We start from the raw sequence: 23,908 nt of genomic DNA, 5'->3' as shown, positions 1-23,908 counted from the left end.
AGCTTAAATAAGCAGTGTTAGTGTATAGATTGTGCCCCTGTAGTCTCAATTCTCTGCCATTTAAGAGTTAAATCACTTTGTTAATGCAGCCCTAGTCACATCTCCCTGCATGTAATGTGCACAGCCTTCCTGTAAAGTGAGATATATCTAATGTTTACACTACCTTTACTGCACAGTCTGTTTAATTTAGAATGTCCTATATCCTGCACGGTCAATAACTTGCTAGGTTTTGCAGGAGCCTCCTGCATGTGATTAAAATTACATTTACAGTACAGGAGATGGCCTCTACAGTAAGTTAAGATCCAATTGCAAATGAAACCATTATTTTTCATGCAGGTTGTGTCAGTCGCAGCCAGGGGAGGTGTGGCTAGGGCTGCATAAATAGAAACAAAAGTAATTTAACTTATAAATAGCAGAGAATTGAGCAGTAAGAATTCAGAGGTATATTATTTATACTGTGCTAACTTATTCCACAGTGATTTACAATATTTATGGTCTATACACAAAAACTGCTTCATTAAGCGAAATTTTTTTTAGTGACCCTTCCATTCTCTCCAATCTATGGTTTAAAGTTCATGTATAATGAAAATGACAAGTGCCAACTGGATTCTTAATAATAATAATAAAAAAAACGCAAGGAGAGAATGAATCTGTGCAATCTGATGTACGGATTTTTACAAACTATTTCATGACTTACGGAGAGTGTTTATCAAGGAATGTCAGGAAGGGGTGGAGATAAGTATTTATTAAAATGCTCACTTACCGTAAAACATACATTATGCACATCAATATTTCCTTCAGTATTGCATTAAAAAAAAAAAAAAAAACTGGACTTACGATTTCTTCAACAAAATAAAACAAAGATGCTCCATACCAGGCTCACAAATTGCAACAATGTCAGAAGTAATTGGCAGGTGGTGATCTGAGCCTCAATTATTCGCAAAAATGTAAGTCCTCTATGTAAAACATGCAGATTTAGAAATGCATGTATATTCAGCTTGTCTAAAAACATTTACTTCCCTTCTGAACAATAATTGCCGTTTTAAATGCACAAAAGGAAGGGTGGATAAGATGTAAAGAGGGGGGGGGGGGCTATTATTATATCTATATATACACATAATCTTACAAATAGAATGACATTTAACACCGATTCCTCAGAAACAAATTCCACATGTGATGACATGAGATCAGGGGAATCTCATTTTACCTAAACTTAGAAAACACATCCTAGTACAAGAAAGACAGGATCTACTTAGGCAAATGCACTTTTAAAATGTATATTAAAATTAGCAGGTTCTTTCAAAATATATGTATACTAATATTACTGATGAAAAGCTAGCTGAGCATCACGGACGTGTAACAGTATCTTGAGGGTCAAGATTAGCCATCACTTTGCAAAGCATCATTAGGTGCTAATGAAGTAATGTTTGTATGTATCAACAATAGTTATTGCACACCATATAATCAAAGTGTTTTTACTCTATATCCAGTGCTCCAACAGGTGTATCATAATGGTGCCAATTGTTTAGCAAAGCAAAAAAAAAAGCAACAAAAAAAAAAGGAAATTTTCAAAATTTGCAATTTGCTGAAATTGCTCTGACTTGCCTGGATATTTTACACATTTTTTTTATTATGTAACCAAGCTGGTTACCTTATGGATAATGCCGTTTATTCCTAATTTCTTGGGCTATATGGCATCATTCAGTTCAGAGGTTTAGAATGCTCACCCCTCTTGTACGAATAGTTCCTCCACACCACTACATAAAATCCCTGGTTCCATAACACCAATATAACCACAATAAATTAACTGGGTGCCAGCCCATTAGCAGTAATGACCCCCCAAACAGGAACACCTCCTTCAAAGTAAATAGGTAACATATTAGCCCCCATCCTAAATTAGGAGCGGGGGGCATGCAACGGTTACCACTAGGTTATAATGTTAACAACTACCTCTCACCACTAAGTATTTGTCAGTTTGTCTCTGGTGAATACATCTGGGTTCCTAGTACTAATCAGTAAATCAATGGCAATAGCGGTCATTGCATACCTTGTGGAGTATATTTCCCCAAGTAATTTATTTTATTTTTTTGCCAATTTAAAAAAAGATTTATTCACGAAACTGTTCATTCTAGTAACTACAAACTGAATTACAAGTTCAGGGTAAAATAGTCAATCTGTGACCATAGTATTTTCCAGATCCTCTATTTTTCAATAACCATTACAAATCTGTTTCAGTTAATTGTTTAAATGAACAAACCCCATTGTGCAAGTTAGTTCCCAAGTTACTACAACTCATTCTTTTGTGATTAGACCTCAACAAACACCATGCATTTTATTTTTTACAGAAATCAAAAAGGCATAAAATAAACTACTGGCAATCACTTCAAATTCCTCGAATGAAAGAGCACATTATTTTAACTTAGTATGTAGCAGGATGAAATGCTGTACTTACCAAACATAAAATATTTTTTAAAGAGTATATGTTTAGACAATTTCTCTTTAACTGCCCTATTCACTATGCACATGTCCTCACTTTGCAACAGTCAACAAGAACTACTGGCTACATGCACACTTTGTATGTACATCGATAACCCCCTCCTGATTGCCCTTTCTTTGCCCAATAGCAATATACACTAGTAATAGAAAGAAATATTGGCACCAGATGAATACACTTTTGACAAGTCACTAAGCAGCAAACAAAATGGTAAGTGATATTATTTACACTGTACTTTTTTTATTTTCAATTAGCCGGGCCCTTTCCAAAGTTTTTTTCCATATTAATTGAGACAGACAGACAGACAGATAGAGACAGACAGACAGACTACATAAGCTTCAGGTTGCAATGCAATGAAATGTACTATTCCCAAAAAATATGATATGCCTTTAGTGGTATTCTCATCAAATAAACTGTGAAACACTTTATCACTCAGGAGAGAGCTAGCAAGGGGGGCAATAGCCCATGGGCCACTAGTAGAAGGTGGATTGTTGGCTACTACTAGAGATATACTAAACTATCTATATTGTATTGTAGTTCTTACACTATTAGCATAAAATGTTAAATATAAAAATTAACAAAAGGTAAAAGTATGCTGACTTGGTCTCAAATTTGGCAGCTAGTTTACAGTTTCCCCCAGGCCAAAAAAGCCAGCCCTCCTCTGTCCTCACTCCTCCAATATCACCAGGTACAAATGACCAACTGAAGGGAACGCACTGCCATTAGTCAAGGGGTCTCCAATTGTTGGAACCAGACTATACAACTTCTCAAAATAAATTTGCAACTTAACCATAGCTGTACAGCTTTGCCCATTGTAGTCGAGTTTCCTTTAACACGAGGAGGAGTCTAACAGAGGGGGTTTGAAAAAACATTCCATACTACAACTGAAAAGCCAATTTTACAATTAAATTACAAAGTGGGTGCAATTAACCAGCAGTAGGTTAAAAAAGTCCAAAATACAAAAATGACTGAATATTGTGATATTAGATTCTAAGGTATGATATAATAAACAAATATTACATAAAACACACAATACATCTGGCATAGAGTTATTGATGAAACATAGCACTCAGTACCTGTCTACCTCACTGCATTCTACCAAGTTGTAGAAGTTACTAATCATACTACATATAACATACCTGCACTAAGGACTGAAAACAGCCAAAGTCTGATTTCCTTTATAAAGGCATGCTAATGAAGTCCTTAGTACAATGCAATGTATTATTTATCACATGTATAATCTGTGTGTTCTAGCAACCTCTTAAAAACAAGAAAGCATCACAATCTAAAAGGAACACAGCAGTAAGGCACTCAGGCACTGAATACAGCCTGATTTGTAGCTGAACATGTGCTACCCTGCTGTTTATTAGGGTATGTGGTCAGTTTACACATAAAACCTCAATAAAAGAAAGCCAACAATGTTAAATCCTTACCTGTCTCTTGGATCAATCCATGAGGTCTGCCTGGTGTTGTGATCAATATAAAATACCCTTCCATCAAAATCCCTTGCCTCCTCCCAGCCAGCGGGTAAAGGCAACTCTGAGCTCTCCCTCCTGCAGGGCAGTGGGCACTGGGGTAGGCATTGCTGGTGCTGCGGTGGTGGCTGTGGCTGCCTTCTCCTCCTGCCACCGCTCAGCCAGGGCATTGCAAGAAAGAGCAGCCACAAGGCAGCAGCTCCTCTCTTGCCTCTTCCTTTTTCTGTTGTTGCTGTCCCAGGACAGCTTCCCCTGACTGCTCTCCTCCCTGGAAAAATCAGTGATCACAGAGAGAGGATCCACGGTAACAGCTTATCCTTGCCCATACGAGCCAGCATTGTTCTGAGTAGAATCCCTTGGAACGTAGAATGCTGGAAATGTAACTAAAGTTGCTAGCTCCTTCCCTCCGCGTTCTTCCACTTTCTGTATATTCCTGGGCACAGGACTCCCTCCTCCTCCCCTCGGATGATGTCCTCCTTTGGGGTGGTGGGGGGGGGAGATATCACAGATGTGATTCCACCTTGGCTTTCCAGGAGCTGTGAGAGGTAGAAGGTTCGGTGTCTAGCTCGGCCAGGCGGCCGAACCAAGCTCAAAGCTCTGCTTCTTGTTCATCCATGTCGGCTCTTCTCCCAGCCGTCTCTCATTCCACACAGCCCAGAACAGCCGCCTCCCCTTGTTTCTGGCTCCCTCCCTCGGCTTCCTGAGCACTGTTTCCAGTCTCAAATCTCCAATTTTAGCTAAAGTTATGCATAAGCTATGAGATCCTACAGGGGCATTTCCACTAAGGATCTCAGAGACAGCTTCCAGTGCCCTATAGTATACTCACCAATGCATTTCAAGCCCTGGCAGCACTGGCCAGCCGGGTAGGGTGTTACAATGAAGTAAAATGATTATATTTAAGAAAAATGGGGATTGGTCCTTAAAGCTTGTGAGTATGAATGAAACATATTTACCAATAGATTACTTTTAATTGGTTAGATAATATGAGTAATGTTAGCTTTACCCATATATTAGGATTTTCAACATATGGCATGGATTACTATTGTAACAGCTTAGTTACTGATGGTTGCAACCAGAGAAGAACAACAATGACCCTGTTTTTGAAGTACAAGTCACATGATGCTTAGCCAGAAGTGGTCTACACGATAATCATGTAGTTGTTATGGTGGCAATGGTACCCTAGACTTGCAATTAATATTTAAAGAACATTAACCCAGTACTAGCACTCACATGATCAAGTTCTACAGAGAAGAACTTTAATTTGAGTATCTCCCTTTTTAATATATAATAAGCATAGACCCAAAGTACAGCGCTACATAATTTGCTGGCGCTATATAAATAATAATAATATTTACTTTTTAACCTGTTAAAATAGACGTACTAAAAGGTATGGCAAAGGTGAATGACAGAAGGGAATGATAGATGATAATGTCCATAGACATCAAGTAAACGATTTTTATATATATATATTTTTTTTGTATTTTATTTTATTTTTTAATGCTGTATATTAAGCATATTTCTGTTTTTATTTCACAGTAATTTTACTCTTTTCTATTAATGTCTATAGGCATTCTGTTGTGTCTTTCACCCTTGTCATTCCATAGAATGCTGTAATAATTTTGTTCAAATAGACACCAAGCATCCAGACAACTTCATCTCATTGTCCCCGTTCCCATAAGCCCTGCTATGTAAAACATTGCAGTTTTGGAGAAACTGAAATGTTTACATTGCAGTGCTAAGACTGCATCTAGTGGCTGTCTACCGGACTGCAACTAGAGGTGTTTCCTGCTGTTTTACTCCATGAAACGATGCTGGACATCTTCACCTTGTGCAAGACATCCAAAGCATGGATTCAATGCTTTCCTATGGGGAAGGCCTAATACGCATTGAGTTCCCCCTCGGCACTTACATCGGAGAAGGAGTCAGGACTTAGAAACTTCAGCACTGGAATAAAGCAAGTGTTTGCATTTTTTTTTAACCATATAACTGCCAAAGAGGGTGGCTGGCTGGGAAAAGATGGACACTATAGTGTTGGGAATACAAAGCTGTTTTCCCAACACTGTAGTGCTCCTTTAATTTTAGTCTCAAGATCGGTCACTGTAGTTAGGGAATCCCCACAGTAATTTAAGAGATCAATTTTGTGATTTTCAAATTTTCAATTCATAGCAATTTAATTTTATGGTCATTGATGTCTATGTGCATTCCATTCTATTATTCACGTTTGTCATCGCTTTTAGTACATCTATATTAAAAGGAAATACAGAGGGGATAATTCACTAAATAGCAAATGGTGGTTAACTGAAAATTGCTTAGCAAAATTCAGTCAAAAAAGCCAAGAAGACTACAGCAGGGTTGGAGAATGTTGCCTAATTAGCGGTCTTGACCTAAATTTTGCCGTTGGGTTTTCAATTCCGCTACAGCTTTACTTTGGGCCTGATGTCATTAAAGATGATAGCTTGGCCAGGCCCCAAATGCAGTTCCCAATAACTACAGACGAAAAAAATAAATAAAATTATAATACTGAAAAAACACAACATAAAAACTGCAGCTATTGCTCTTTTGAGTAAGGTTCCTTCTAATCCTTCAAGGACAAATACAACATAGATTTAAATCAACAAAACTGAAAAGTAAGTAGAAAGTCACATATTTAACAGCGGCTTTCTGTTACAGTCACAAAAAACACCTTTTGGTGTATTTTCTGTGTTGTTCCTCCTTTGTGGGCCATTTATGTCTATATGAGTAGTTAGATTTTGCTTGCAATCCACATACTTGCTTTATTGATTGAGACATTCCAACTGGACAACAATGGGAATTATAATCAAACTCTTAAATCATTTACCGTTATAGTCATATTGCCTGCCATACATTCTTTCTGACTCTTGACTCGATATGTACCTTACAACTGAATAAGATTAAACTGAGGGAACAAAAAAGTCACAGAAACCCATTTTAATAGGCATCATGGAAAACAACCAGGTTCTAGTATAAGGGGAGTTACAACCTTTAAAAAAAAAAAAACAATTAATTAAAATTAATTAAATGAAAAACTTTATTTGGAAGGGGAAAAGACCGCGGATTAGCCTAGATCAATTAACTAACACTATAGGACAGGGAGGGGTAAATTTCCCAGACATGATAAATCATTACGAAGCCACTATTGTATATCATACCCAGTTATTGACAAAAATAGATTCTCGAAAATTGGCTTGGTATTGTTTAGAGACCCAAACATTGAATGGGATAAAACTAACAAGGGCTATTTGGCAACCAAAAAAGTATGGAGAAGTAATTGGTAATAAAATCCTTTCCCATCTATTAAATGAATGTTTTTTGATTAAAAAAAAACTAAAAATTTTGGGAAATCTATATGGGTTTATGGAGATAGGTTTATTAGAGGTTTTCATAAATGTCTTAAAAATTGACTCTTGGAGGGGAAGGAACATCCTAATACTAGAAGACATATTATTGAGAGATAAAATGAAAGATTTCCTAACCTTGTCAGAAGTATTTGGTCTCCCCCAAACGGAGATTTTTCGATATCTAAGGATAAAATCATGTCTGGGGAAGAACCTCGCAAGTAGTAATAATAATAGGAATAGTCTTATAATACAGATTTTTGGAAATGAAAATCCAAACAAAAATATGGCTAAATGCTATGCCTTGATAAGATCATCCCCTAAAATTAATTCATCTAAACAGATAAAGAGCTGGGAACAAGAATGCAATCTAAAAATAGATTTACAAGAATGGGGCAATATGTTAACACAAGTCAAAAAAAATATTCATAATACGATTCTATTTGAGACACACTATAAAATCTGCTATCGGTGGTATTTGGTACCAAGCAGATTAAACAGAATCGATCAAAGGGAGTCCAGCCAATGCTGGAGATGTGGATCAGCAGTTGGTAGCTTTATACATATATGGTGGAACTGCAAAATAATAAAAAAAATTTGGGTGGAAGTCTTTAGAAAATTATATATTTGGGATACAATTTGGATAGAACAATCCCCAATCACTGCTCTACTTCACTTACATTGGCCGGACCTTTGTCTATACCAACAATATTTAGTGAACCATGCTTTTGTAGCAGTTAAAATACTAATAGCCAGAAAATGGAAAAATCCCACAACAATTGAGTATAAAAACTGGGAAAACCAATTGGTTTTACAGCTTAAAAACGAGAAAACACTATTTAGAACTAAGGAGAATGTACGAAAATATGAAATGAGTAAAAAATGTCTACAGCTGTTAGAAAGGAATCAGTAGCTCCCAAAGACCCTAATTTAGGGCTTCATCATATTGAATTGCTATATACATAATCATATTCAAAGCAACTCAACTAGGCTGTTACCTTATCCCACTATGTCCTGTGTGTGTATATGAGTGAGGTTCTAGTATGTACAAATGAGAATCTGTAAAATGGAAGAATTATATATGTGTATATTTTCTATATATATATTAATATTTTTTATATGAGATATTTGTATGTTATATGTTAAAAATCAAATAAAGAAATTTTAAGAATTAAAATAAAAAAAAAACAATAAAAACTATAACAATCTTTGCAATACGATTTTAAAGATTAGACTATTGTAACAACTGCCCTCCTCAGTTCCTCATCTCCAAAAGCCAGCTCTCTCTCCTACTGTTCACTTTTTCCACACACCACTTTTGCTAGCTTATTTTAACACAGGCATCTTAACCATCAATCCTTCTCCCCTCAGATATGCTGGTATTTCTTGTGCATCTTTACAACGTCCTCATAGATTGTAAGTTTGTTTAAAACAGGGCTTTCTTCATTCTATCCATTCTAGAATTGTTAGGTGCTGTGGAACACGGTGGCAATATATATAAATGCTATTAATATTAACAACAAATGTTTAAAGTGCACCTGTTATGCCACCTATGCCTTGCCATCTCTTTAAAAAGTACATCATTTATAAAGTTGATTCAAAACAAAAAACTTTAAAGGGAAACTCCAGTGCCAGGAAGCACTGCAGGTCCCCTCTCCCTCCCACCACCCATCTCCCGGTAGCTGAAGGGGTGCAAATCCCTTCAGGTCACTTACCGGAGACTTTTCTCTGAACAGGCAGTGTTTACATGAAAATGCCTGAAGGGAGCTATAATACTCACCAGAACAACTACATTAAGCTGCAATTGTTCTGGTGACTATAGTATCCCTTTAAGTGGGATCAGTGCATAGATCATGCCTCTGCTGTCTCTCTGTTCGGTTCTCTTTGTTTCTGCAGACATAGCCACACTTTCCCTGACCACGAATCACACAGTCTCTCCACACAGTTCTTGGAAAAGACATGTTCGTTTGGAATCTGTCATATGGTCAGTCAGTACAAAGAGTGCATTTACTTTAGAGGCTGTTATCGCCTGCTCTGTTAATTGCTTGCTGGCGGTGGTGCCAGCAGCCTCCTGTGTGAGATTATATACGCAATGCCCAATCAAATGCTTTTCATAGAGAAGGATTATGGACACAGTGAGCACAGTTGGAAGATAAAATGTGTGTTTGTATTTATTTTATCTTCCAACTGTGCTCACTGTGTCCATAATGCTTCTCTATGAAAATAATTTTATTTGACATTGTCCAGCATTACAAGGTATTGAAAGGCAAAAGAAGGAGGCTGCTTACAGAAGTAATAGTATTTTAGGAACTTTGAAAATCATTTAGAAAAACCAAATACATTCATCATTTTTAGGTGACTTGTTCTTGTGCATTAAAAATATGTATTTTTTTTCCACCTCAACCTTCCCAGTGAAAATTTAGAAGCTATACACTAAAGAGGGAATTCTAGAAAACTTACCAGGAAGTCGCACACTGTAGGCCAAAATATATTTTTATAAACAAAAATCTGTCCCTCCATCACACCGGTCAGTCTATTCCCAGCATATAGTCAGTTTGGTAAGGGGACCCTTCCTATGGGCTGATAGTGACCACTCCTATTAGCCGTTATTCTGCTCTCTGTCACAATTACAACACATTTTCTGCTACACAGTGTGTCTTGTTTGCTAGATGAGATGTTTACATAGCAGGGTTAATCCAATCTCTAGTGGCTGTCTTCCTGACAGCCGCTAGAGGCGCTTCTGCGACGCTGAATGCCAAATTCGCATCCAGAACGTCCATAGGAAAACATTGGGAAATGCTTTCCTATGGACTGTTCAAATGCATGCGCGGCTCCTGCAGCGCATGCCGCTCCACTTGAGAGGAGAGGTCACCAGCCCCGAGGGAGCCCAATCTAGCACCACCCGGGCCTGTGCGCCCTAAGGCGGCCGCTTGTGGCGCCTTATGGAGGTGCCTGCCCACTCAATTATTGGTATTGCCAGTGATCATCGGCTAATACTTAAAAAAAAAAAAAAAAAAACACACACACACACACACACACACACACACACACACACACACACACACACACACACACACACACACACACACACACACACACACACACACACACACACACACACACACACACACACACACACACACATATATATATATATATATAGAGAGAGAGATATATATATAGAGATATATATATATATAGATAGATATATATGTCGATCTCTAGTATCTGGGCAGTGGAGTGTCCCTAAGTATCTTCATGGTTAGGACAACTGGGCACAGGGCTGCCATCAGATATTTTAGGGCACCTTGAACTGTGCCAGGTGTCCATGCTGTTCTTGCAAGCCACGGCAGAGTGTCGGAGAATTGCATTGTTAACCCACGGGTGACTGGTGACATAGTGACTGAGGGAGGGGGCGACAGTGACTAAGGGAGGGGGCGACAGTGACTGAGGGAGGGGGGGGTGGGTGACAGTGACTGAGGGAGGGAGGGGGTTACTGTGACTGAGGGAGAGGGTAACTGGCGACAGTGAGCGGTGTTAGAAATACCTTTGATGATTCCCTGGTGGTCCAATGTCCTGCCTCCCTGGTGATCCGGTGGTCTGTCTCTCCAGCCTGCAGCTCTGCCGGGTGTGAGCTGCAGACTGTGCTGAATCTCGCCATATCCAAAAGTCATAGCGTTGCCGTGGTAACTCGCGGCAACGCTGATTGGCCAGAGATTGCGAGATACAGCACAGTCTGCAGCTTACACCCGGCGGAGCTGCAGTCTGTGCTGGCTCTCTACCTGCGCAGACGGGAGGGGCCTCGCACCCAGCAGCACACAGGGCAAGCTTTCGGGTCCCCTCCCGATGTCAGGTCCTCTGTCATGGACCGAGGGCCTGACAAGTCACTCTGGCTGAAAAGATAAAATAACTACCTGCCCGGCGTTTGGAACTTCAACTTGGGATAGGCCCATTTTCAGCCAAAGATTTCGGCAGCCGAAATTTCGGTGCATCCCTACTCCCTGCAATATGCAACTTCTCAGTCTTCTTGTGTAATACTCTTAATGGATACACTACTGCAAGGAGGAAAAGTAACTGAATGGTAATGGTGCTTTGATAAACTGTTTTTTGGAACATCTGTCCACTTTTATCAAGGGTTCCAATGTACACCATTAAAGCGGCAATGTTATCCTCCTGAAAAATAAGTATTTCATAAACAGGGCTCGACAAATCCCAGGCGCCATGGCGACTAAAAATTTTGCCCTGGCTCCTAGGATTTGTACATTTGTGAGTGTTTGAGTATATATGCCTCTGTCAGTGTGTGTGTGTGTGTATGCATGACTGTCGGTGTGTGTGTGTGTACACGTGTGTGCCTGTTTAGGTACCTGCCTCCCTCCGATCACATGATTGGGGTTTTTACTCCCTTTTTTTCCCCCACACCATGCAGGTTTTGCCGTGGCTTGTCCTGCCTCCATTGCCGAGTTAATTGATCTTTATGATCTCAGCCAAGCCAATGCTTTCCCATAGGCAAGCATTGGGAGGATATTGCTCATGTTCTGTATGGGTAACATTCAGCACGTCCATGCAGAGCACTGACACAGGACTCTAGTGGCCGTCTGAGTGACAGCCACTAGAGGTCTTAGCAGGCAAATGTAAACACTGCCTTCTCTCTGAAAAGGCAGCATTTACATTGAAAAGGCTACAGGGACAGGCTATAGGCACCAGAACCACTATATTAAGCTGTAGTGCTTCTGGTGACTATAGTGTCTTTTAAAAAAAAAAAAAAACACAGGCTTTTAACTTTTTTAGCTGGTTCCTAGATTCCAAACAAATTTGTCAAGCCCTGTCATAAAGATAGAATCTTTAAGAAATACTCATTATGACTGTTTGAATTTTACTGTTTGAATTTTACCGGAATTACACATTGCTGAATTACCTCCTTATCCGAACATTGCTGGAAAAACAACTGAACAACCCCCTCTCCCAGCATATACGTTCAGGGATGGGAAGGTCTTCATCGATGGACAATCAGGGAAGCAGGAGAGCTGTCTGTGCCATGAAGAGCATCTCTCAATTTGGTCCCAAGGGAGGGTCTGTCACAACCAGACAGACAACTGGCAATATGTTTTCCTTAATAAACTAAATACAGACTAAAGGAACAGCCCAATTGCCTTTTATTCCATAATAACTAGTCAGAGGTAAGGGAAAAATAAAGAAAAGAAAAAAAGGATTGAGAAAGCGCAGGTCTCCAGGGGGAAGAGGGTTTTAGGCTAGGCTTTAGTTTTAGGAATACAACTTTGCATTCCTAACACGAATGCCTTTCTCTTAGCTTGTAGAAAGCCTTAGGATTGACCTTCCTTTGTATGGACACTTATGTTAACATTGTTTGAGAATTTAGGTGTACAGCTTTACTGAAAAATATATAAAAATGTTAAAATTCTCTGAAATGTATTAACGTCATACAGTTACATTCTTCACGCATAGCTTATCTTGAAAATATGATTCACTGAATGTATGCAACATTGGACTTTAAGGATATTAAACCAGCACAGGGAGAATGAAACATAGAAATGAGGAAAAAAAATATATACTTGGTAAAAGGAAATTCCTTCCTCCACCCCTTCAATTCCTGCAGCATAATTGTTAAAATACAGTATGTGTCTGAACATCCTGTTACACTGGGGGAAGGGGAGGGGGGGGTCCCTTAGTGGCAGACTAAGAATCTCCCCATTCAGATCATAGAGTAAGACGTGAAAAATTACCGACTATAAATTACCGTACTATGGTGATATTGGCAGACTAAGTGAAATTATATAGATATAAAAAGTCAGATGTCTACATGTCAGATGATATTTAAAATTATGTACTGGGGCTTTTTTGTTTGTTTTGTTATTTTTACAGCAAAACAGGATGTTATTCGTATAAAAATGTTTAAAAAAAATAAAATTACATAAATAAAATTACATTAAAAGTGTTAATACATTCTGTTAATTTAGTTTAAAATCCACAAGAAAGTTTCATGCCATAATCAATTTCTAAAGTATTATATAAAATATAGTATGTCTATCACAGTTATATATTTGTCTGTTAACATGCAAAAATAAATACATTATAAATAGAGTATATAATTATCCATCTGTCTCCAATCTAAATATGCGTTCTTTTTTTTTTTTTTTTTTTTAGAGAGAGTCTATAAGCATACACACACGCACGCACGCACATTTTAAATCCAAAATACAAGAAACTGGACTGTTAAGGTGTATTCACTAAATTAGGAAATTTTACAGAACTAAAAAATTCCATATTTGAAAAATATACAATTTCAAATATGAATTTAATTTTTTGGCTACTTTGGCGTACAATATAACAGGACTTGCAAATGTGTTTGGAATCTAGGAGCCAGCTAAAAAAAAAAAAAAAGTTAGGAGCCAGTCTTTTTTAAACTAACAAAGTTTAATTTTGAACGAAAAAGATGCAATTCTTGGGGACACTAAAGTCACCAGAACCACTGCAGCTTAATGTGGTTGTTCTGGTGTCTGTAGCATGTCACTGCAGGCCTTTCAATGAAAACATTACCTATTCAGACCGTGTTTACATTGCTGCCTTGGAAAACCTCTATTGGCAGCCACTCAGACAGCCACTAGAGGGGATTCCTAGATGCTGAACCTATGTTCAGCGTCTCCACGCTCTGCATTGAGGCGCTGAATGTTCCCTATAGAGATGCATCAATTCAATGTATCTTTATGAGATGCGGACTGGCGCAGCACAGCCTTTTGCTGCACATGCGCAATATCTTCCTAAACCTTTCCTATGGGAAAGCATTGACTTGGCTGAGATCATCAATCTTTATGATCTCAGCTAAGGGGGCAAGCCCAACCACAACAAAACCGGCACGGTCTATGCGGTTACACAGGATGAACCAAGACGCCACTGATCTATGTTGGAGATGTGAAGAAGCAGTTGGGACGGACCTACACATTTGGTGGTCCTGTAGAAAAATAACTCAGTACTGGACCAAGATCCATACGCATATCAAAGAAATCCTAGACACTGACCTCTAGCTACAACCACTTCAGATGGTCCTCCACCACACAGAGATGCCCATTTCGCGATATAAAAGGTCACTCACGAAACACCTACGAAACGCAGCTAAATTACTCATCCCGGCCAGATGGCGCACCTCGCAGACTCCGGACCTCCAACAATGGATGGACAAGGTGGAAGAGATCCACGGGATGGAGACACTCACAGCGACCCTGAAGGGGACCACTGAACGATGCCTCCAGACATGGGCACCGTGGATTGACTTCATCTCCCAAAGAGGGACCTAGAGAGATGACCTAGTGCACTGGATAGATGGATCACAGGGAGACCAACCCACTCCGGGCCCTGAAGTGGATGAACGAGACACGTGACGTGGAGAGAAACGGATGGTCGTGGGCGGCTCGCAGGGGCAGGCTCCTCGACCCGGGTGGGCACCAAAGGGGGGAATGACACCCCTCCCCACGCACATCTATTGGGCAATGCCTCTTGCTTAACCCCTACCCATTCGACCGACCCCCGCGCAGGCCTTAGCACAGAGACACAACCAGTTCACCCTCTGCCCAGACACTAATCTTAAATCGTTCAGTACGGAACCCGGCCTCTGCCAGCTGCACCTGCGCGGACGAGGGAATCCTAGGACCATGGGTCGACTCACTAATGGAAGACCAGAAGGCATACAGGGGAGCCACAGAGGACACACACCCAGAGTTCAGACGGGGATGTAGGAGGCACAATAGGTCCCGTTGCAAGCTCGGCTGACACTCGACCGACAAATGACTTGGACGAGACACAACATAGATGGGGGGGGGGAGGGGGAGGACACGAGGGCGACGGACAGGATAACTCGACCGCGATTTGGGACCACAAAACCCAACAGTTAACGGAGAGACGACCACTAGGGGCCTCCAGAGAAATAGCGTCCCACAAGGAAAAGGGTAATCGCCCCGTAGACCTATCGGACACTGGGACACCACTGACCCCTGAATACATGCCATTAGTGCTTAATTGGGCACCGATCAGCTAGGGGAAACCACACAGCGCGCAATGCGGATAGCAGCCACACATACTTTAGCGGAAAATCAAACTTCTTGTAACATGGTTGACTAAGCAAGTTCAGACATTAACGTTAGGCAATAAGGTCAAGTAGCACGCCAAGTTTAATGCGAAAACGAAATGTAGACTGTTGAATAATTACATCTATGCTGTCCTGTAACGAAGTGCTGATAATTTGAAAAATAAAGATTGTCAAAAAAAAAAACGGCACGGTGTGGGAAAAGAGGCGAGTAAAATCACCTTTCCCGTGTGATCGGAGGGGGGCAGGTAGCTAGACAGACACACACGCAGAGACCGACATTCACTATTACACACATATTTTCACAAAAACTCACAAATTAACATTTTGATTTTCCTTTAAGTCCACCCAGCCTCCCTACCTTTGAGGGAGCTAAGTGGATGTTTCCCTGTGGTCCAGTGGGGCTGCTTACTTATCTACCTGCAGTTCCGCTCTGCTTCCTGTAGTGATGTCATATATCGGCTCCCGACTTCACTAAACAGGGTGAGGCAGCAGAGAGGAGCTACAGGATTACTGCTCCCTCACGCACCGTCTCCCATGCTACACCCAGCTGGCTTCCATGCTGCCCCATGTGGCCGGCCGCCTCCCATGCTTCCCCGTGCTGGTAGGTTGCCGGTCGCCTCCCATGCTGCCCCGTGCATGGGGGCGGGCAGCCGTCCTTCCCTAAAGAGCTTGAAGGACAAAATCCTAGGAGACCTGGCGCCTGGGATTTATTGAGCCCTGCAATATACAATTTTCCAGGGAAGTCTTAGTAATGCACACTTTAGGGTATATACCAGTTTTCAGAGTCTTGTTTTTATTGTTTATATTTGTTTTGGTGGTGGGTTGTACAGTTTTCCAATGGGTGCTTCTTTCAACGCTTTAACCCGTTAACGCCATTAGGGCGTTCTATGCCGTCCCCATTATTAAGGGGCTTTAAAGCAGTTCCCGTGGCATAGAACGCCCTAACGGCTTTCAGCCCCAGAGCCTGAGGTGTACTCACCTCTGCAGCGATCTGCTTCTGGGGGACTGCCTGACAGCCCAGGCAGTCCCCCCTTGGCAATTTAAACCCCCGGTGGCCATGTGATCTGAAAGAGCGATCACATGGCAGGCATAGCTGCCTATGCAGGCATTGCTGCCTACTGGTGAAACAAGATTTAAAATGTGTTAATGGACCACTATAGTGCCAGGAAAACATACTCGTTTTCCTGGCTCTATAGGGTCCTTGGGTCCCCCTCACCCTCTGGGCCCCCCTTCCGACAGGCTCTAGGGTGAGGAAGGGGTTAATCCCTTACCTTTTTTCCCCAGCGCCGGGCTCCCTCCTCCTCCTTTCCCAGTCATCGGTTGAATGTGCATGCGCGGCAGGAGTCGCGCGCGTATTCAGCCAGTCTCATAGGAAAGCATTCTCTGAAACTGCTATGTTTACAGCAGAAAGAGTTAATCCTAGATGGACCTGGCACCCAGACCACTTCATTAAGCTGAAGTGGTCTGGGTGCCTATAGTGGTCCTTTAATACAGCAATCAGTAAAAAAAAAATATTATATATAAATAAATAAATAAATGAAAAATATATACATATAAATAGATATAACTACATACACAATTACATAAATACACAAATAGGATTTAAATACACACAAATATATATATTATATCTTTTAACATAATTAAGACATTCTTCTAATTTTAGGGACCAGCCTGACAACCCCGGCAGCAAGTCCAGAGAATTTAATTTGCAAGTCCTATGTTTATCCCTGTAACTTTCCAAAACACCATAAAACCTGTACATGAGGGGTACTGTTTTACACGTGAGACATCGCTGAATACAAATATGAGCAGTAAAATGTATAATACTGATGATATCATTGGTGAAAGGGCAGTTTATTTGTGAAAACTAAAAAAAAATAAAAAATATACAATATATATATAGCAAAAATAATCAGCACTCCCAGGATTTGTAAAAAAGAAACAATACTTTACTCCATAGGTCAACGTTTCAGCTCCACTTGGGAGCTTTCATCAGGACAGCATACATAAAATAAATGAAACATACATAGTTTAAATAGGAACGTCAATCAAAAAAGAACTTACATTTCAGGTGTGCAAGAGGCTGACCTCCCCTCTACTCGAGCGTCTAATCAGGCAGCACCGGGATCCGACATCTCGCCACTTGCGCTGACGTCAGCACGTGACGTCAATGACGTCAACACGTGACGTCGTTGCCATGGAGATCGTGACGCTACCAGCGTCTGACGATCCTCCTCCAGTATACTTCCTGGATGCCAGTGTTCCCGGTAGCCAGAGAGACGCCGGCGCATGCGCTGAGAGCCTGTCCCTTCCGGTCTCCGTGTCTGACTTGCACTCGGGGAGCGGATTGTCAGCATCCCTCACTTGTGTACATATATGTCATGAAGCGTTTTTTTAAGGGGAATATAAACATATCCTCCTCCCTTCTATATCATCTGTATCCGGAGTTAATATATTATCAATACTTAATAAAGTGAATAAATACAAAGTAATACTTCAAATAATTACTATCACAGGTCAAATCAAGACCTTAAAGTGCAATGTATAACCTATATATATTCCACATATTGACCAATTTCACACCATATAATCAAACTAACAGTACTAGTGACCAACATATTGGATTCCATGAGTTAAACCCTATTCCTCTTTATTTGTGATAATTAAGTAGTATAATGAATGTGGTAATATGATGAAGAGAAATAAAAATAAAACAAGTCTTACCATGACCCGTGATACTATAATAATATACAAAAAATTAAGGCATCCAAAAGGATGTAGTTATAATCATGTGGTAAACAAGTAGGAAACTTCCTACATGTGATATTAATCAATCTGATCAGAAATGACGCCAATACATCAAATAAAGTGTCAATATGTGGAATATATATAGGTTATACATTGCACTTTAAGGTCTTGATTTGACCTGTGATAGTAATTATTTGAAGTATTACTTTGTATTTATTCACTTTATTAAGTATTGATAATATATTAACTCCGTATACAGATGATATAGAAGGGAGGAGGATATGTTTATATTCCCCTTAAAAAACGCTTCATGACATATATGTACACAAGTGAGGAATGCTGACAATCCGCTCCCCGAGCGCAAGTCAAACACGGAGACCGGAAGGGACAGGCTCTCAGCGCATGCGCCGGCGTCTCCCTGACTACCGGGAACACTGGCATCCAGGAAGTATACTGGAGGAGGATCGTCAGACGCTGGTAGCGTCACAATCTCCATGGCAACGACGTCACGTGCTGACGTCAGCGCAAGTGGGGAGATGCCGGATCCCGGTGGTGCTTGATTAGACGCTCGAGAGGAGGGGAGGTCAGCCTCTTACACACCTGAAATGTAAGTTCTTTTTTGATTGATGTTCCTATTTAAACTATGTATGTTTTATTTATTTTATGTATGCGGTCCTGATGAAAGCTCCCAAGTGGAGCTGAAACGTTGGCCTATGGAGTAAAGTATTGTTTCTTTTTTACAAATCCTGGGAGTGCTGATTATTTTTGCTTCATATTTAACAGTGCAATCGAGCACCGGGTCTTTATACATTTTTCTATTAGTAGGAGTGCAGGGCTTTTTTGCTTAATATATATATATATATATATATATATATATATACACACACACACATATACATACACACACACACACACGTATATACATACACGCACGAACTTTGGCCACGGTTTGTGACCAAGTGGCTACTAGAAAAGACTAGACATACCCCATTTTGAATACCCTGGGTTGTCTACTTTTACAAATGTAATGCCAAGATGGGGTTCATTTTCATTCCTGGGCTACCATACGGTCTCAAAGGCAACATAGGCCCAGCAAACCAATCTGGCAATTTTCGATGGAAAAGGGAAGAGCCCTATATTTGACCCTTGTAAGTTTCCAAAAACTCATAAAACCTGTACATGGCAGGGGGGGGGGCGGGGGAGGCACTGTGGTACTCGTGAGACATCGCTGAATACAAATATGTGTATTTTATTGCAGTAAAATCTAACAGTATTATGACAACAATAAACAAATTTTCTTAATTTCTCACACTTTATTCACATTCAGTTATGTTTCATATATAAATATGTGATGTGAAATGAAAGCAGCGTTTCTCCTGAACAAAATTATATATAAGTGTGTACTTAATATGAAAGAGGTGAATTATGATTGAACAATATATTGCGCAAATTTCAAGTTTTGTTTCGATCACAACTTGTATAATTGGCTCCGTCCTTAAAGGACCACTATAGGCACCCAGACCACTTCAGCTTAATGAAGTGGTCTGGGTGTCTGGTGCAGCTAGGATTAACCCCTTTTTTCTATAAACATAGCAGTTTCAGAGAAACTGCTATGGTTATAATAGGGTTAATGCAGCCTCTAGTGGCTGTCTCATTGACAGCCGCTAGAGGCGCTTCTCACTGTGATTTTCACAGTGAGAAGATGCCAGCGTCCATAGGAAAGCATTGAGAATGCTTTCCTATGGACTGACTGAATGCGCGCGCGGCTCCTGCCGAGGAGGAGGAGAGTTCCCCGTCCGGCGCTGGAGAAAGAGATAAGTTTAACCCCTTCCTCACCCTAGAGCCCGGCGGGAGGGGGACCCCGAGGCTGGGGGCACCCTCAGGGCACTGTAGTGACAGTCAAGTTGAAGTGACACTATAGTCACCAAAACAACTTTAGCTTAATGAAGCACTTTTGGTGTATAGATTATGCGTCTGAAGTCTTACTGCTCAATTCTCTGCCATTTATGAGTTAAAGATCACTTGTTTATGTGTATGCAGCCCTAGACACACTTTCCTTGACTGTGACGGACACAGTCTCCAAGAAAACAAAATGGTTTTATTTCCAATCACATGTAAAGTTACTTTCAAAGTTTTTATCTCCTGCTTTGTAAATTGAACTTTAACTACAAACCGGAGACTTCTGCAGGGTCTAGAAAGCTATTAAGAGAGCATGAGAAAAATGTTAAATTAAATAGAATTTGCAATAAAGGAAGTGTAAACATTAGAGGACTCTTTACAGGAAGTGTTTAGGAGGGCTGTGCAGGTTACATACAGGGAGGTGTGACTAGAGCTTCATAAACAAAGTGATTTAACTCCTACATGACAGAGAATTGAGCAATGAGACTGTAGTGGCATGATATATACACCAAAACTACTCCATTAAGCTAAAGTTGATTTGATGACTATAGTGTCCCTTTAAGTACTGTTTAAAAGTCTTTGAGGGGTATTCATTAAAGCCAATGTTGTCAGTCCCATAATGCAGTAGCCCCATAGGAAACCATTAATTCCTTTCCTTCCTATGAAAATAATTGAATGTGCATCTATGAGTAGCATTGGATTGGACCCTGCCAGACGGCTCCTAGCGAGGAGAGGTGAGCAAAAGCAAGGTAAAGACAGTGTTGTAACTCTTTTAGTGTCATATGTGGGGGGTGGGGACATCAAGTAGAACAAAGGACAAGAACAATATAACGTTAAAGGGACACTCCAGGCACCCAGACCACTGGAGTGGTCTGGGTGCCAACTCCCACTACTCTTAACCCTGCAAGTGTAATTATTGCAGTTTTTTATAAACTGCAATAATTACTTTGCAGGGTTAACTCCACCTCTAGTGGCTGTCTACTAGACAGCCACTAGAGGGAACTTCCTGATTTATAGCAAAGATTTTCTTTGCTAGAGCGTCCCTGGACGTCCTCACGCTGTGTGAGGACCTCCAGCGTCGCTCATGTCCCCATAGAAAAGCATTGAAAATAATTTTCAATGCTTTCCTATGGGGAGCGCTAATGCGCATGCACGGCATTGCCGCGCATGCACATTAGGTCTCCCTGGCCGGTGGGCGGGATCAGTCTCGCCCACCGGCCGGAGTCAGTAGGAGGAGCGGCGCTGAGGCAGCGACGAGGGACATCGTCGCTGCCTCAGGTAAGTGACAGAAGGGGTTTTCACCCCTTCAGCAACTGGGGATTGGGGGGTGGGAGGGAGAGGGAACCTGCAGTCCCAGGAAAATTGATTGTTTTCCTGGCACTGGAGTTTTCCTTTAAGAATACAGATTTGTATTCCTAACTCTATAATGTTCCTTTAAATAAAATGTGGCGTCAAGTTTAGCCACTACTGCTGTAGGATTTCCGTTCAGTGAGGAATACAAAGTTAAATTTTACATTTGCACTGAATTTAATCAAACACCTGACCTTACCAATGCTATTCCAACTACTTAAAGGGACACTATAGTCACCAGAAAAACTGCAGCTTAATGATGTAGTTCTGGTGTCTATACCAGGTTTCTGCAGGCTTTTTGTTGTCTACATTGCAGCCTAGGAACACCTCTACTGGCCACTCCTATAGATGGCCACTAAAGGTACTTTTTGAGTCAGTGCTGCACAGTGCATGCTGATGAAAGATGCCAAATATACACAGGATTAACATTATCCAACCTGAAAGTCTCATTCTGGACTGGTTAATAACGCTGTGGAATTACACTTTCAGCAGCAAATGAGTTTAAACTCTGTATGTACTGTGTTTCAAACAGAAATAGAAAAGATATGCAAGGTTGCACGGAGAGAAATAAAATTGCAGCATGGACCTCCAGGCCACATGAAAAGAGCATCACCTATATGGTTTATGGGTGTCAGACCCATAAATAATACTCAGCAAAATATTTTGGAGCAGTTTGACAAAAAAAAAAAAAAAAAAACACAGACTGTCCCTTTTTGTAGAAAATACAAATCACATTATCAAGTGCAATTCAATCATATCTGGTTAGCAATAACAAGCGGCGATTCTGCGAGCGCTAAACTGCCACCATTATTCACAGGTGCTGTCCCTGGCACCTATAACCCACCCTCTCTCCAGACAAACTGGGCAGATATTACACATCCCATTATCCAACCAGCAATTAAAAGCCAAGAGTCCTAGGCTTACCTGCCCTCACCTTATCATTACTGTCAAGGTTGGACATGATCCTATTTTAATAAATAAGCGCTGTTTTTGCATTAATGGTTCAACTGAGCATAGTGTGTGCTATGGGTGCCGGGGAAATCCAGTTTTTATTATCAAACCGCTCCACAACAGACAAAAACTGGATGATGGCACCTGTAAACAATAAATAATAAAAAAAAGTGAAGGCATCAACTCTGATTTTACTTATGTTGCTAAAATGCCAGACATGTTGATAAATACCAGATATGTCTGTCTAGCTTATTTGGCTGTCATGAAAGGGTAACTCCAACCGTAGTAACCACTACAATCTGCTGGAGTGTATATTATGGTAGGTGTAGCCCGGTTATGGGGCAAAACATTTTGTAACAGTTAGCCCTCTTACATGGGTCCTGATGGTCTCCTGTTCTTCTCTGAAGGCGTTCACGACATCCTGCCCCTCATTAATTGGCAGAGAGTACAAAGACCTGCATATCGAAATTTGCACAGAACTGACATTGGCCAATGATGCCCCAATGATGTTGCCAGAGGTGGAGTTATACTTTCAGCTGTAGAGGGGTTAATCTCAGAACCTTTAGATTGTAAGCTTATGGGCAGGGAAATCTACCTGTTGTATCGGTCTGTTCTTATTGTGTTTGTCTTTTTACCCAATTGTACAGAGCTGCGGAATATGTTGGCGCTTTATAAATGCCAGTAATAAATATGTGCAGCTTTTGAAAGCTAAAAATACTACACATACAGACTCCATGCACCATGACCAGTTCAAATCATAAAAAAAAATATATATATATATAAAAATTCACTTAAAATAGTGAATATTTCATTTAAAAAGGCTTTTAAATTTCTTTATTTTTTGTCTCCCATATTAGGATTTTTAATCCCCAGGTCAGCATTAAAATTAGGTCCGCATATTCAATGGACAAGCTCTTCGAGTACATCAGGCCAAAGTGTTACTGTACCAGAATTGCATTTGGAACACATACGTATACTGGAAAATGTCTAATGAAAGTGCGGCAGCTATTTTGTTACTTAATATAAAAATGGATCAATCGAGAAAACTTTAAAACTAAAGAATAAGCCACCAAGCCAATAAAATTGTAGGTACCACGCTACAGGACTTTCAACTACTACAAAAAAAAAACAAGTTTACAACCCTAGTTTTAAGAGAGTTCTAAAAAGACAACAGCCAGCCATAGCCAAACCTCTAGAAAATGTATAGTCTGGAAGATTTGTGATATGCTCCTGTTTATATCATGCAAATAATCTGCATTCCTATGTATAATTATATAATATATATACACCAACATATCAGAGCATTTATGTTACCAGAATGAAATGTATGGCTCCGTTTTTTCAGTTGAAAGAATAAATTAGATGAAAAAATATAGGAGCCGGGTAGCCTTGGATTCAAGATGTTATGGCCTCAGTTTATAATACTGTGAATGCCACGCATTAATTTGAAAACATTACATGTCATGGTAATATCAGAAAAGGACTGTAGTAAATACCCCTTATATACAGTTTTTGGTAACTAAATAGATGGGAT

General features: G+C 40.4%; 1 protein-coding gene across 4 annotated transcripts in view; it reads right to left on the bottom strand.

Annotated features, from left to right (window-relative positions):
- The window catches only part of WWC3 (WWC family member 3), a 188,799-nt gene that overhangs the window by 163,438 nt on the left and 1,453 nt on the right, over positions 1-23,908 (bottom strand). For 2 of the 4 annotated variants that reach the window (XM_063450085.1, XM_063450086.1), the window contains exon 1: positions 3,928-4,640. The exons of the other annotated variants lie outside the window; for them this stretch is intronic. In XM_063450085.1, the coding sequence (XP_063306155.1) occupies positions 3,928-4,139 (212 nt within the window). In that variant the 5' untranslated portion in view covers positions 4,140-4,640. Of the gene's footprint in view, positions 1-3,927; positions 4,641-23,908 lie in introns of those variants that run through there. 4 annotated transcript variants of the gene reach the window in all.

Source organism: Pelobates fuscus, chromosome 1 (genome assembly GCF_036172605.1).
Source record: "Pelobates fuscus isolate aPelFus1 chromosome 1, aPelFus1.pri, whole genome shotgun sequence".
NCBI classification, from domain to species: Eukaryota; Metazoa; Chordata; class Amphibia; order Anura; family Pelobatidae; genus Pelobates; species Pelobates fuscus.
This window is presented reverse-complemented; position numbering and strand designations above follow the sequence as displayed.